This window comes from Pleurodeles waltl, chromosome 8, assembly GCF_031143425.1.
Source record: "Pleurodeles waltl isolate 20211129_DDA chromosome 8, aPleWal1.hap1.20221129, whole genome shotgun sequence".
NCBI classification, from domain to species: Eukaryota; Metazoa; Chordata; class Amphibia; order Caudata; family Salamandridae; genus Pleurodeles; species Pleurodeles waltl.
Window position 1 is genome coordinate 110,943,654 of NC_090447.1, and position 13,797 is coordinate 110,957,450.

Here is a 13,797-nt window from a genome sequence, read left to right on the forward strand (position 1 = left end):
CTTCATGTGACAGTAATGATGTGCCCCATAGCCCCTTATTCAAGTACCTTTTAAAATTTAAATAAATGGTTTTTCGGAGTGGATGTGAACAAGCATAAACATTATTGAAAGAGGTCTAGCTTAGCATAAATCATAACTTTCTCTAGTAGCCATGGCATCCAAGCTTAGGAATCCATACCAGTACCCCTAGACACAAATAATTCAGTTCTGGGTTTTGTTCATTTTATTGAAAAAAATCCAATGACAAGTTCTTTAAAAAAAAATACTCACAGTTCTTAGCACACAGGGAAAAAAAAACAATCCAGGATTAATGTATAATATAATCGCTCAGAATTCGTTAACCCTCCCTCCCCACAACATTCAATTTTCTCCATATCTTTATATTGTGGATCAATTATTGCATTTCCCTTGAATATTGCATAGTTTTCCCTAAAATGTGTTTTCATAACAGATCAAACGCGCGCACAAGGCTTGAAGTAAGCCGCCATTCATACTATTATCAGTATTAAAAAGGTTCCTTAAGAAGCTCCGCTAACTTGATTACACTCCGTGACTGACTTGTTCTCCAGTTTGCTCATTCATTGTTATTGCAATTATGTACATTATTCGTCACTTTGCCCTCTACTCTTGGTGGGGAGTAAAAAACAGATCACCAAAAAGTTAAATTTCTAATACCATACGAAATGGTACAGGGGGTTGAATTTGACGTTTCTTAAAGTAAAATTATGAAGAACTTCTCAGACTTAAATACGAGGTGATGTTACAGTCACTAATCTTATATACATGTGTACAAGCCAGTCAACAAGTAAGTATATGGAGCCTCTTCCCAAAGGAACCTGGAACTTCCCATCCATCAAGAATATCCAAAAGGCTGTTCACTGCACATGCAAATACTCACACACGTCCCAAGAGGGATTTGTTCCTTTGGTCTTATGAGATACTATGACTTGAAGTCATACGCTGATGCACTTTTGTGCAGATCTGTGCCATCATAACAGTTGGCAAGAAGGTCTTGTGCACCCTCTTGGACATTTTGGTGGTGTTTCTAACACTTTGAGTAGTACCAAGTATCATGCCTGTCTCCTTTCAGTGAACTGTGAAATGCCTCATATCAACTGTGTTAGTGGCTAAGATGCCTTTTTTGTAGCTTTCCGTGGCCTGCGGTATCGAGGTGAATTTCATGGAGACTTTGATTATGCAGGCCTGTGACCCAAATAGCACCCTGACTTTCTCAACGAAAAAAAACAACAAATTTCTCACAAGATAAAATAAAAAATCACTATAACTCATCACGCATTTTGTCACCCTTGGGCCTCACTAGCCGGCCTATGAAAAGAATAGAGTCTGTTTTGTTGTCTTTGATGAGGAAAACAAATGGATGATCCGCGTAGAAGAGCTTTGGATTCCTCAGTTCTTCCCGGCCATAGATATCGGCATCAAAAGGGTTGCCGGGAGTGTCAAACTCTAAGGCTGCCGCATGGAACACGTTGGCCAGGTACAGATCCTTCTTACCAGAGATCTTGGATAAATCAGCTTTTGCTTTGTCGCTGGCTTCTGTCAGGCCAAGGTCAGCCAGATGTTTCTGAAATGAGAGAGTCAGCGTTATGGGTGTTAAAACATACACGTTTGAATCAAACCACAAATATCTCCTGCTCCCTAGGTTGTAAGTATTTTCCAAGAGATAGATAGATAGATAGATAGATAGATAGATAGATAGATAGATAGATAGATAGATAGATAGATAGACAGATAGATAGACAGACATTACTTTTTAAATTTAATGCCTTGGTCATATGATTGCAAAAAGAAAAATCATTACATGCTTGCCAAGGGAAGGCCTGTTGGCTTTGCCCCTGCTTGTTGCTGCTCCTCGCAACTCCATTGTAGGCATGCAGCAAACTCCATGCAACGACATGCATTCCTATTAACATAATTTCAAATTAATATGGTCATTGGTTCTTTTTTCCATTTCTCATTTGCTGCCTTGGTCTGACCACTGACTTCATGCCACTGTTTAGTGAGTTTGCAACTGCCACCAAGGCATCTAGCAAAGCCAACACTTCTTAGATCAATATTTAAGAGCAATGTCTATTTTTGAGGTGGGACTTACCTGAAGATCGTGGCTTACTTCCATGCTGACTTTAGGCAGGGACACTGCCACTGCTCGTTTCTGAAGTTGGCCCAGCCAGGTTTTCAGCTGCTCTCTAGTTAGAAGTTTCTCTACGCGTTCAAGAGGCTCGACATGGTGGGGCATAATGAAAATCATGCTGGATAGCTTGTGGGCAAGAGGCATCTCCACGATCTGAAGACTGTTGGCAGAGTCTTCATAGTAATTATACAGACCTTAGGACAAAAAAAATGATCAGAAATATGTTATTCTTTCGGAAGACGAAGGATGGTAATCTGTGAGTTAAACAAACGTACATGTTTATATAGGTTTTTTTTGTTATATGTATTGCACTTTTACCTACTAACTGGTCTTTTGTGCTTTTTGCGGTCACAGCTTGGGCCTAATGTTGTAGATTCTCCTAACGGCAGGGACATTTGGTCATTCCTCTAGCCTGGGAGACGGAGGGTGATGCTGTATAGAAGTTGAAGATTTTGCCTAAGGTGTTACTTCAGCAGAGTGAGAGCAATAGATTTTTCAACCTCCTGGCTCATTATGGGGGGAGGCTCTGAGGTGCTCTGCAACAGGGGCTTGGGTCTTAATGGTCGGTCACCCAACCCAAGCCAGTGGTGTGTTTCTTGTATTAGAGTCCTGTTTCTCTAACCTCTAAGCAACATGATTATAGTTCCCAGACATACCTCCCCACACCCCAGAAGGTATCTTGTCGATTCTGGTATGCCACATCTTTTAACTGCTCGTGAATGCTTCATTGAATCATTTAGGGTCTTCTCTACATTGGTGTTACTTTATATTGCTACTTTCTAGTTACATGAGGTGTACGGCTACATGAATTCAACTATGTCTTAGCAGTGTAGGAGAGAGACACATGCTGAAAATGTTTGCAAAATGCAGTCGGACAATTGGAAATTATGCAGGCAAGTGCTTCCCAGAAAGATACAGAGTGTGTGTTGTATAGTGCTCGCTACTATTTATGGTCTCATAGTGCTTTCCAAAACTGGGTAACTTTTATGGTGCGAGGTGTGAACGAATCGCAGAATGACAAATTACATCAAGCGTTATTCTCATGATATGTTTTATTTTCCGATGTCTTAGCATGCAAGAAAATCATTGCATGCATGGTAATGACTTTAAGAAAATTTGCAGTAGGTCAGGGGTGAAGATTAAGGTGCACAAGGGTGAAGGTTTTCAAATTTAAAGTCAAAGATACCTGTACGGTGCATCATGGGAACGCCCACTGTGAAGGAACGGGTGACCATGAAGCCACGATTATCGACCATGGTGTGATGGAATCTTTCATCCCAATGAGCTGCAACACACAAAATGATAATAGCATTAATGACAAGGAGATCTGTAATAGCAAGTCAATGCCATTCTACATATAGATCAAATGTCTTTCATGCACAGTATCTTGCCTATTACCCCTTTCCCTCTGTTTTTTAATAAATGTTTATCCTATTGATACTTACGCTTGAAAAACATGGCATTGACGATCAATGCCCCATCTGTCTTCTCAACGTTGTTGGTCACTTCTGGAAGCTTGCCATCTGTCGTCTGCGATGCCCATTCGTTGATCGACTTCAATGCACTCCTCTTGTCTCTGAAGTTAATCTTGGAATGCTCGTAGTTGTAGTGCTTCTTGCTGTCCTTCACAAAGTCTTCAGCAAAGTTGATGGAGGTCGGTCCATAGAGGCGGTTTCCGATCTTCCAAGTCACGTTGCGGGCAGTGGAGTTGCTCACCTCATTCAGAAGCTCAGACAGCCCTGCGTGGATATAGTCGTCATTCAACTTGTCTGCACTCAGGATTGCTTTGGCTTGCGTGGCAGTGCTGGCCTTGCCCGCAAGTGAAACTAGGCCAAGAGAGGAGGCCACCACCACAGGGGAAACAAGGATGTTCTCCATGTTCTTGTCTTTGGCCATCGTATGGTACAGGTTGAACCCTAGAGTAGCACTCCTGTCTGCCAGGGCGGTGGCTTTCTCACTTAGCTTCTTGATCGCCTCTGCCCCATCAGCCGCTGGCTTATCCGCAGGCTTCTTATCTTCTGCAGGTTTAGCTGCCGGCTTCTTATTCACTCCTGCGTTGACCGCAACCAGAATGGTCAAAAGGACAAACCTGGTCAGCCACATGGTTTCAAAGTGAGTTGGCGGTCCTCTAATCCTGCAAAAATAAAAAACACATATATAGCTTTACAATCACAAAGTGGGAGCTACACAAGTCTAAATATCTAGTAGTCCTGGAGCTCAATTACTATGCTCAACAGTGATAAGAGGATATTTATAATTTGTTCTGAAAATGACTATAGTCAACTTCGCTGCTATGTGGTTTGAAGAAGATAAGAGTGCTTTCAGGATAAGAATATATCTGCTGCACTGTGTACGTTTATCGAGGACCATGTAGCAAAAAAGATTATAGATGCCATGGTGTTCAGAAATGTGTCTGCAAATGGAAGGCCCTGTTATTGGCGCGAGTCTGTAAAACAGGATTGTGGATACTGAACCAGTAGACCCCAATACTCCTGTGTTCTGGGGTGTTGTAGCACCCTCTTCTCATCTAATTACGGCTCTCGGTCATTGGGATTGTAGGTTTCTCTGCAAAATGAGGTGGCTTTTAATAAATTCTGTGTGTTCTTTGCTCTTACGCGCTCACCTCCTGATATGCACCGTCACTTCTGTGGCTAACCCTGACCGCAACAGAGAGGTGGAAAATCCACTGCCTCCCACCATGCTAGTCCCCACCAGCTGATCCCTCACCATAGGTTAGGTCACTAAGTATTCCCTAAGAACTGCTAATCAAAAGTTGGTCCGGGCCCAAGATGGCACCCATTTACTTCCAGCAGTCCACATGCGAATATAATAAAAAGATACAAAATATGACATGCAATAAATAGTTTGCAATGTGCAGAACACGTGTGCAATTTTTAGTGTTTTCAGTAACATGGATATGTAAAATGTCTAGGGCTAGGAGACAAAATGCTCTCTCCCTGCCACAGCCCCTAAAGGGAAACCGGATTACAGGATTACACTCGCAGTTCTCAACGATTATTTTTCCCATAAAGTTCCGCCTTGAGTAGCACTATATAGTTTTAAAACCTAGCGGCCAAAGGTATGATCAGGTCGTATAAAGGTTTCTTTGCTTCCTGGTTCCACTTTCTCGTCCCCTTCCTTAATAATGAGACGTGTTAACCTCTAGAGACGGCATCCAGCTGCCTTGCGGTATGTAAAGGACATTCCACTAGGCCATCCTCAGCCACTTCTAGGTCGAGCAATAAAAGCTCCTTCTGGAGAATTAGACTTTTATATCTATGTAGGAGGCATGTGCCTGCAACATACTGGTGGTATAAAGTCTAGGTAGATTTGGGGCTAAGATTCATGAACTGCTTTTTATTTCTTTTAATATCTTGCTTTGATTGGCTAGGTCCGAGCTGCAAGGCTGTCAAATGAAGTCATCTCCCTAAAATAATCAGTTTTTAGGCAAAACATATAAAATGAGCAATAAATGTGTACTGCAATGTAGCCCAGTGTAACTACCAGAAGATGAGGCTACTTCAAGAGTTGAACCCATCATTAGTTTTTTCTTAAGCAGCCGCTCTCGGTGCAACAGATATTCCCAGATTTGGACCCGCAGCTCTGTACCAAAGAACTGAAGCTGAACCTCATTGATGAGGCCCAACAGGGCCAAAGCCAATCTGGGTTGCTTTTGTTACCTCTTAGAAGGGACCAGGCCTAGCAGTTTTGGTTGAACTCTTACTATAGGAGCAGGAGCAATGCTGCTTTACATAGGGCTGGTCCCTTTCAGTAGGGGCACAGTGAGCAAAAAAAACATACACAGGAATGCAGCCCAGACTGATTACAAGTGTCAATGGCTGAAACCCCTCCATACGGCCCATACCCGCAAATGATAACACTGGAGTTGGTATGTGTTTGGAAATCTTTTGGCCGCAGTTTATTGAACAGTTAGTTTACAGCATGCCCGCCCTGCTTTTATGAGGGCCATAAATCATTCTATCAAGTTGTTGCGAGCGATACATTGCCATGTTTGTGGTTCAGCTTGGTACATTTGTGTCGTACCTCACTTCGCCTTTCCGCTTAACAATGACTTCTTTGTTACATGCCGTCGTTCCTTTGTTTTCAATCAATCTCCCGTTTGGTCTTTAGCCGTTATTCCTTTTTTTCCAGTAGGAAGGTACTCGTTTCTTTAGGCTTAACTCGCTACCTTTGTTTAGTCCTTGTGTCCCGCTCTCTGGCGGACCCGGGCTGCGAGTGCCGTGTTTTCGAGTACCTCCGCTGGCTTCCTTACCCTGCCGTGAGGCATCCCAAGGTAAGTAGCCCTGCCACCCCGCTGCGTGGGGTGTGGCCTTTGTAGTTCTTGTTTATCTCTCCTTTCCGCCGTATACTGCTACCGTCTGTTGTCCTTATTCCCAGTCTGCGACGCTCTGGGAGCCTGATGTTTAGGTGTGGGTGGGTGGGTGTCTTCTTCTCTCCTGCTGCCCGGTCTCCTGCAACTTTTGTGGGTACTTGGAGCCGGGCAGCCTTTTATCCCCCATTTCTGCCCTCCGGGCCCATGGGGGTGGGGGGGGGTGCGCGATTCAAAAAAAAAATGCTTGCACCCCCATTGGTTTAGTTGTTTTATTTCCTGTCTCCCCTTTCTGTTTCCGCCAGAACGTCCGTTTTGCGTTCTTGGCCGGAAATGGTGGGGTGCTCGCGGGGGGGCTTCCGGTACCCCTATTTTCTATTGCGACGTTGCGCGCCATTTTTGGCGCTTTGTTTGCTCAGGGCCGCGGTGGGGTTTCCGCTCCGGGCCCTCCTGAGCTCCCTTCGGTCGCGGGCCTTCGCCCAATCTAAGTGCATTCAGTTCTAGTAAAAAAATAAAAAATAAAGAAATGCCACCGAACTGTGATTATCATAAAAAAAAAAGAAGAAATTAATATTCCCGGCATTTCTGAAAATTTACCATGCCTTCAAATTTCACCAAACTACAGGGGTCTGGCGATGCATGATGCGTGTTTGTATAAAGCGAGAACTGGATTCCCACACAGACACGTAGTCAGTGGCGCATAACCAGCAAAGGCCAAACCCTTCCCTTCTGAAGAGGGAAAAATCGCTGCCTGGGGCCAGGAATTGCTGCGTCTGTTTAAGACCTGCCGAGAGAAAACTCCTGTGTGCAGGGAAGGAACGCGCCCTGGCTCGGTGCTGCTACAACGCACACCTTGGAGCCCTTCTCCTGTGATAACCTTCCAGGCATGTTAGTAGGCCATGGACGGCTTCTCATAGAATCATCGTGGCCACAGAATTTGCATGCCAGGAGAAAAGTGGAGGCATTTTGATAATTTCACGAAGGTCAGGCAGATTACTTCGGTAGGCTGCTGCAAAAATGAAAGTTGTGTTCTGGAACCTGGAAGTCCTTGTCTGGGAAGGAAAAGCAGACAATAAGTTCCAGCGTGAAAGGTCCATTTGGCTAAAGAGACAGGCAGCCAGGACTGTAATGTTCTTGTGACAGCATGGGGTCTGTGTCCACTCTTAATCCTGCAATCAACAAATTCCTAAGGATCTCTCTCTCCTCCCCTCCCCTGCTGCCTCCCAACTAATGCTGCGCCCTTTAACTCGCCTGTAAAGTGCAGCTGACCTGCAGAATTCTGCTCCGCGGGCATTTTAAAGTAAAACAAATCTGGAAAGTTATAAAATGTGAAAAAAGCAGCCTCTACTGCATCCCACACCAGCATGAAACGTTCAAAACGTCACCGCTTCCCATTAAGACTTGCAGTTTCGCATTTACGTCATAGCCGTCAAAAACACAGTAGAAAGGGCCGCGTAATACCGTGACCTATGGTTTGGGGGGCTTGGTAGCTACGCAGGGGCTCTGAGAGAAGCACAGGCCTGCGGACATGCAAACTCATCGGGCCCGCCCCTGTGCAGGAAGTTTAGGTGTGGCCCCCGGATGGAGCCCGGACCCCACAACAATGGCCCCCCTTCTCATCGCACGCCTCCAAGCACCAAAAACCTACTTGAGTTCGGAAAGTTTGCCCTGTCGCCCCGGCTCCGTCTGTGCCTGCCTCTGCTGGCGGAATGCAGACGCGGGGCGGGGAGGTGTCTGCCTCCCAGGCCGGGTGTCTGCCTCCCAGGCCGGATAAATCTCTTCTCCCGCCCCCCGCGCAGATTTAACGCTTCCAACGCCAGAGCTGTGGAGCCCGCTCTTGGTGCAAGTCAGAGAATCACGCGGCAAAGGGTTTAATTAGCTGCAGGCTGCCTGTCTTTTATTAACAGACATTTATAGGGCTGGGAATATACCATGATGCCCACTGGCGGTGGCTATAATAGCCAGTCTGTGCTGACTGTTCCAGGCCCAAGACTCAGCCAAGGGCCTGTTATGGATATGCAGAGACCAGTACACCCCTCAGTGGGCGATATTAGGGTGTCTGAGGGCCGCGTGTTCTAATAACTACACGCAGAGGCACTGGAAATGTGTGCTGAGAGCCAGTCCCATCCATTCCGAGGCCTCTGCCCGTCTACGTTCTTAGATGGAGGGAGCGCCCAGCAACCGGAAGATCTAACACAATGTAATATGAACGGAGTGACGAGGGACTTCTGCTACCAGACTGTGGAGTGACTGAGGGACTTCTGCTTCCAGACTGTAAAGTGACTGAGGGACTTCTGCTGCCAGACTGAGGGACTTCTGCTTCCAGACTGTGGAGTGACTGGGGGACTTCTGCTACCAGACTGTGGAGTGACTGAGGGACTTCTGCTTCCAGACTGTGTGGTGACTGAGGGACTTCTTCTACCAGACTGTGCGGTGACTGAGGGACTTCTTCGTGACTGAGGAACTTCTTCTAAAAGACTGTGTGGTGACTGAGGGACTTCTGCTACCAGACTGTGTGGTGACTGAGGGACTTCTTCTACCAGACTGTGTGGTGACTGAGGGGCTTCTTCTACCAGACTGTGTGGTGACTGAGGGACTTCTGCTACCAGACTGTGTGGTGACTGAGGAACTTCTTCTACCAGACTGTGTAGTGACTGAGGGACTTCTTCTACCAGACTGTGTGGTGACTGAGGGACTTCTGCTACTAGACTGTGTGGTGACTGAGGGACTTCTGCTACCAGACTGGGGAGTGACTGAGGGACTACTTCTACCAGACTGTGGAGTGACTGAGGAAGTTCTGATACCAGACTGTGGAGTGACTGAGGAAGTTATGCTTCTAGTCCGTGGAATGACTGAGAGAGTTCTGCTTCCAGATTGTGGGACGTTGTTCCCAGACTGTGGAGGGAATGCAGGACATTGTTACAAGACTGAGATCTCCTGAAGGCCGAGGGATGACCACAGTGTACCCCTCGTTGTTCACACTTTGAAATTGCAACCATAAGCAGAACAGATAACATAAAACCCATTTCTAGGGTTCTTGTACACAATGATTAGACATTAAAACACTTCAAAAACAGCAGAGTTGTCAGGACGTCTAGATACCTTCAATTTTTTTCATACTGTTCTCAACGTTTGCCCTTTTCATTCTGAAAGAAAACAAATATATCAAGTAGCGCCCGGAAGGAAGAATGTTATTAGTACAGATGTAAACGTTTTGTTCAGCTTAGGGTGGGTGCACCGTGGCCTAGAAACACAATAATGACCGGAGGGGTGTTTTGCTGGACAACGTATTGAACTGTTATTTTCCCACTAAAGGCCACTGGACACAAATCAAGTTCTGCACTAACTATTTTAAAGACTGCACACAACAATAATTAAACCATGAGTCCTCCCGTGATAACACATCTTTAAAACTCTTTAAAGGGCCCATGGAGTGCAGAGAAGCAGCAGTTCTTTACCCAGTGCTGCTGGGCTAACAAACACCAAACACAGGTATTCTCTATCGTTGGTTTGTTTGATGATGTCAGCTTGGGTTCTGAGATCTGTTGTAATATAATTCACCCGATGGTCCTTTTAAAAACACACATTTGCAAAATAAAATAACAAGCATCATTGCCCTTGAAATGCAACTTCTTAAATATCTGATACAGACCTAAACTACCGTTTTACTTAATTTCCAGGCTGGTTTAACCATTAACACGAGCTCATGTCGAGGTAGTCATTATTTTGAGACTCTGTTCTGTCTATCTCAAATGCAGCAGGAACCATTGTGACACCATTGCATGAGAGGGTGAATACCTGTACAGAGCAACACAACAAACTTGGTGGTCTCTAGGCGCTTACGAGCGGGACGAGTATATTCCGGCCTATTTTTATATTTACAAAATTTTTAGTCTGTGCGGCCAAATGTTGGCAGACTCTAGTGACCTGCAGAGGATCACACGATTCTGTGAAGGAGGAAGGGTCATAACCCGCTTTGGTCAGTTTTAAAGGAAACAATTCAGACCACTAAATCGCCGTAGCCTGCCCCATGCTACCTCTTCGTAGGGGCGATGGAGTGGACGTTGTCAAGCAGCATCTGTTTGAGCCAGGTGAGAATCACACGGTCACTTAGCAACGGGATGGCATCTTCACCGAGGCACCCATGGGGCCAGGCGGTCCTCTCGCCTGCGCTGACACGTAGCCCCGGGGTAGGCGGCGCTCTGCTTGAGGAGGATGAGAGGCCAAGCCTGCCAGGTTTCAGATTTCGACCGCCCCTGGCTCTATCCCGCGCCCACTGAACCCCATTTTCTCCTCCCACCACGGGGGTGGCGGCTGGAGGGTCTCTGGTTACCGTCTGCTGAGGTGGCAGGCAGAGATGTGGAAGAGGGGCTAAGTGCAGGGTGGAGCCTTCTTTTTCCAGGCTGGCAGGGCCAACCCAGCCTGCAGTTGAGAAGCCAGAAGCGAGTCAAATCAATTTCTATTCCTGGGGAGGGGGGTTGATAGTGAGGGCTGTAAACTATGATTCAAAATTTCAGCTCTAAAAAGAGTCTTAAACCCCACTGAAAGGGCAAATATACTTTTATATTTCAAGAAACCGAATGAGGCCAACGCCAAACATCAATCGGTATGGTCAGGGACGGCCGAGGGTCTCCCCATGTGACTCCCCACCTGCATCATTACATGTTAGTGTGAATGACGGGGTAAACTAGCGGCCCATGGAACAAGCTTCCTAGACTTGGGCTGTCGGTAAAATGCTGCCTTGTAGATGCTAATCCTGTGCCCCGCCCCTCTTTTAAAGAAACACTCTTGTCACGCAGTAGGGTTTATGTTAATAAAGTTAGACAAAGGGGACATTTAGGGGTCGAGGATGCTGATGAGGCAGAAATAAAGGGCTGTGATTGCTTCTATTCACGCACAGCCCCTTTAAGGGTAAGGTCTAGTCAATAATGTTAGACAAGATCGCAGTATCGGTCTACGCCTCTAACAGGGGGATGTTCGGGGGTCTTTGTCGCTAGTGAAGCGGAACTACAGAAGGAGAAATGCATCTGCTGACATTCACTGGGCAGCCTTTTTAAGGTCCAGGCCAGTGAATACATCACGGAAGGTATCAAGACGTAATCGGACGTCGAACGAAAGGACATTAGGGCCCCTGCTGCGAGACAGGGCTCAGAGGACAGCTTTATTCCTTCTCACAGATTTAAATCCCGTGTATTGCATCCACCTCACCCCCCGTGTTTCTTAAAACGGGGCAGGATCCACATTGAGTTCCTTTTCCCATAAAGACAGAGAGCAGGACAGTTTTTGCCTGCCAGCCTCAGCCGGACTTCGTTCACACTACATAACACCAGGCCCCTGTGCATATCACTGGGAGACTTCTATTTTCGCACCCCAAGTCTTTTTGTAAACTAAAAAACAATGCATCCCTTTAGGGGGGTATCTTCCTCCTCTTGGGTACTAACAAGCGTGAATTAAGTACACCCATGTCCCTTATAAGGCTGGCAACGAGGCCCCTGTACCATTGTTTCTAGACAGTGTGCCTACGCTGCCTGCTGCAGGTAGAACATAGAAAATAAAGCTTGCCCTGAGGTGCTTCTGAGCACTTCCAGTTCACTGATCACATAGCAAACAACACAAACTTTCAAGTACCACGAAAACCCTAGACTCCTAACAGGGAGGGACGCAGAGAGTCGGGTGGGGCTGCCTGGCATCGGTCCAGGCTGCAGAAGAGCACGCTGGAAAACACATTCCTGCTCTTACCGGCTCGGGCAAACCTCTCAGCTGCTCATACACACTCAGAGGTGATGGGGAGAGGGAGAGGGTGAGGCTGTCCAGCCGCCCTCAGAGCCCGAGGCATCTAGCCCTTTCTACCCCTCCTGGCACCGAGTGCAGTGACACCGGGACACATGAATGTGTAACCCCACGAGACCCACCGGGCACCACCTGGCTGCAACCAGCACACGGGCAGCTGCCTGCGGGCGCCAGAAGCAGTCTGAAGCTGGCAGAGTGTCCTGGCAGTGCCTGGGCACGCAGACTGCACGGCGAGGCGCCCTCCCTCGGGCCAGCAGGCTGCAAACATACTTTTTAATTAACTCACTCAAACACAAAGCACACTGAATGCCTCATAATGGCCCCTTTCTTTAATACTTGTTAATGGCCCCACCTCAATTCAACATCCAAGCTGTAAATGGTGACGCTTTTGCCTTTTCACAAGATGCATATTTATATAAAGGAAAAACATAGTGTCTGCCTTTTCTTACCTGAAAGGTTTGTTGTTGTGGAGCTGCAGATGCCGCTGCGGGGCCTAGTGATGGCGGTGACGTGGCTGCTCTCTGTCTGCTCCGCTCACCTCCTTTCCAGCGCCTTTATACCCTCCAAAGGAAAGTTCTGGAAGTCTGGGAAAGACCTTAAAAGTCTATTCAAATGAGGCTCTTTGAACTCTGTACAAACTCGCATCTGCATCCCTCCCACCAAACCCCCCTCCCGCCAGCCGCGGCGACTCTCCTGCTGGGTCCTAGTGCTTGTGCCACACTCCCACAGCCTCGAGGAGCTGCGGCACACGGCTTCTATTCAGCGGGACAACAAGGAAAGATGTTCGATTTGCAAAGCCAAACAACATTCATCAAAGTACCTCAGTCTGCGTTTTATATCCATAAGACCCAGGTTTTCTAAGCGCTTTCAACGTGAGAAGACAAGATACACAGGAAGATAGTGATTTCCCCAGGATAACAAAGGAAGAGCAGATGGGAAGAAGCCAAATTAAGCTTCAATATATAGAAAGTGGCTATTATTCAGAAATAATTCCAAATTTGCCTTTTAAAATACAATTTTAAATGTCATCTTTAAAATAAACCAAGATAAACAATAAAGGTGACAACATCTTTTACTTAAATGTATTCATGTATACATCAGGCCAGTTCTGCAGGGCCTATGAGTCTTTAGGGTAAGTGGGCAGTCTTTGTAACAATTACTGCCCGTTGCCCCAGCGACCATAGGAACCAGATGCTGCTGCGAGCTCACTGAACGAACAGTATCTCTGTTTGGACTTTAGGTGGGGGGCATGGGAGAGGGGTTCGTAGCTCGATCCGTAAAATGGGGGTGGGAGAACTTCAGATTCCCCCACAATCGTGCTGGCATATCACATAAAAATATATTGTATGAGACGCAGGGCATGAGGGGGGCTCAAGATGTAGAGGAAGAGAGAGGAGTCTGTGGCCTGTTAGGGGTATTTACAACACAGTATTTTGCAAATAAGCAATATTTTTTAAGACTTTGAAAACAGAGACGAAAGAGAGAGTGCATGTGTGTTTTATCTGTGTCTGTATGTAAAAATCCCATA

At 46.4% G+C, this 13,797-nt stretch overlaps 1 protein-coding gene across 3 annotated transcripts; it reads right to left on the reverse strand.

Moving 5' to 3' along the window:
- Positions 1 to 200: 200 nt before the first annotated feature.
- SERPINH1 (serpin family H member 1) lies at positions 201 to 12,865 on the reverse strand. Of its 3 annotated transcripts, XM_069203855.1 has the most exons (6): positions 12,719 to 12,842; positions 9,582 to 9,625; positions 3,595 to 4,283; positions 3,336 to 3,434; positions 2,111 to 2,343; positions 201 to 1,582 (listed from the first exon to the last, which is right to left on the reverse strand). In XM_069203855.1, the coding sequence occupies exons 3-6, from the start codon at positions 4,250 to 4,252 to the stop codon at positions 1,280 to 1,282; spliced, it is 1,293 nt and encodes a 430-aa protein (XP_069059956.1). In that variant the 5' UTR covers positions 4,253 to 4,283; positions 9,582 to 9,625; positions 12,719 to 12,842; the 3' UTR covers positions 201 to 1,279. The 3 variants fall into 3 exon arrangements, with proteins under 3 accessions (XP_069059956.1, XP_069059955.1, XP_069059957.1); XM_069203854.1 differs by lacking the exon at positions 9,582 to 9,625 and having other exon boundaries at positions 12,719 to 12,865; XM_069203856.1 differs by lacking the exons at positions 9,582 to 9,625; positions 12,719 to 12,842 and adding an exon at positions 8,128 to 8,254.
- Positions 12,866 to 13,797: the final 932 nt, after the last annotated feature.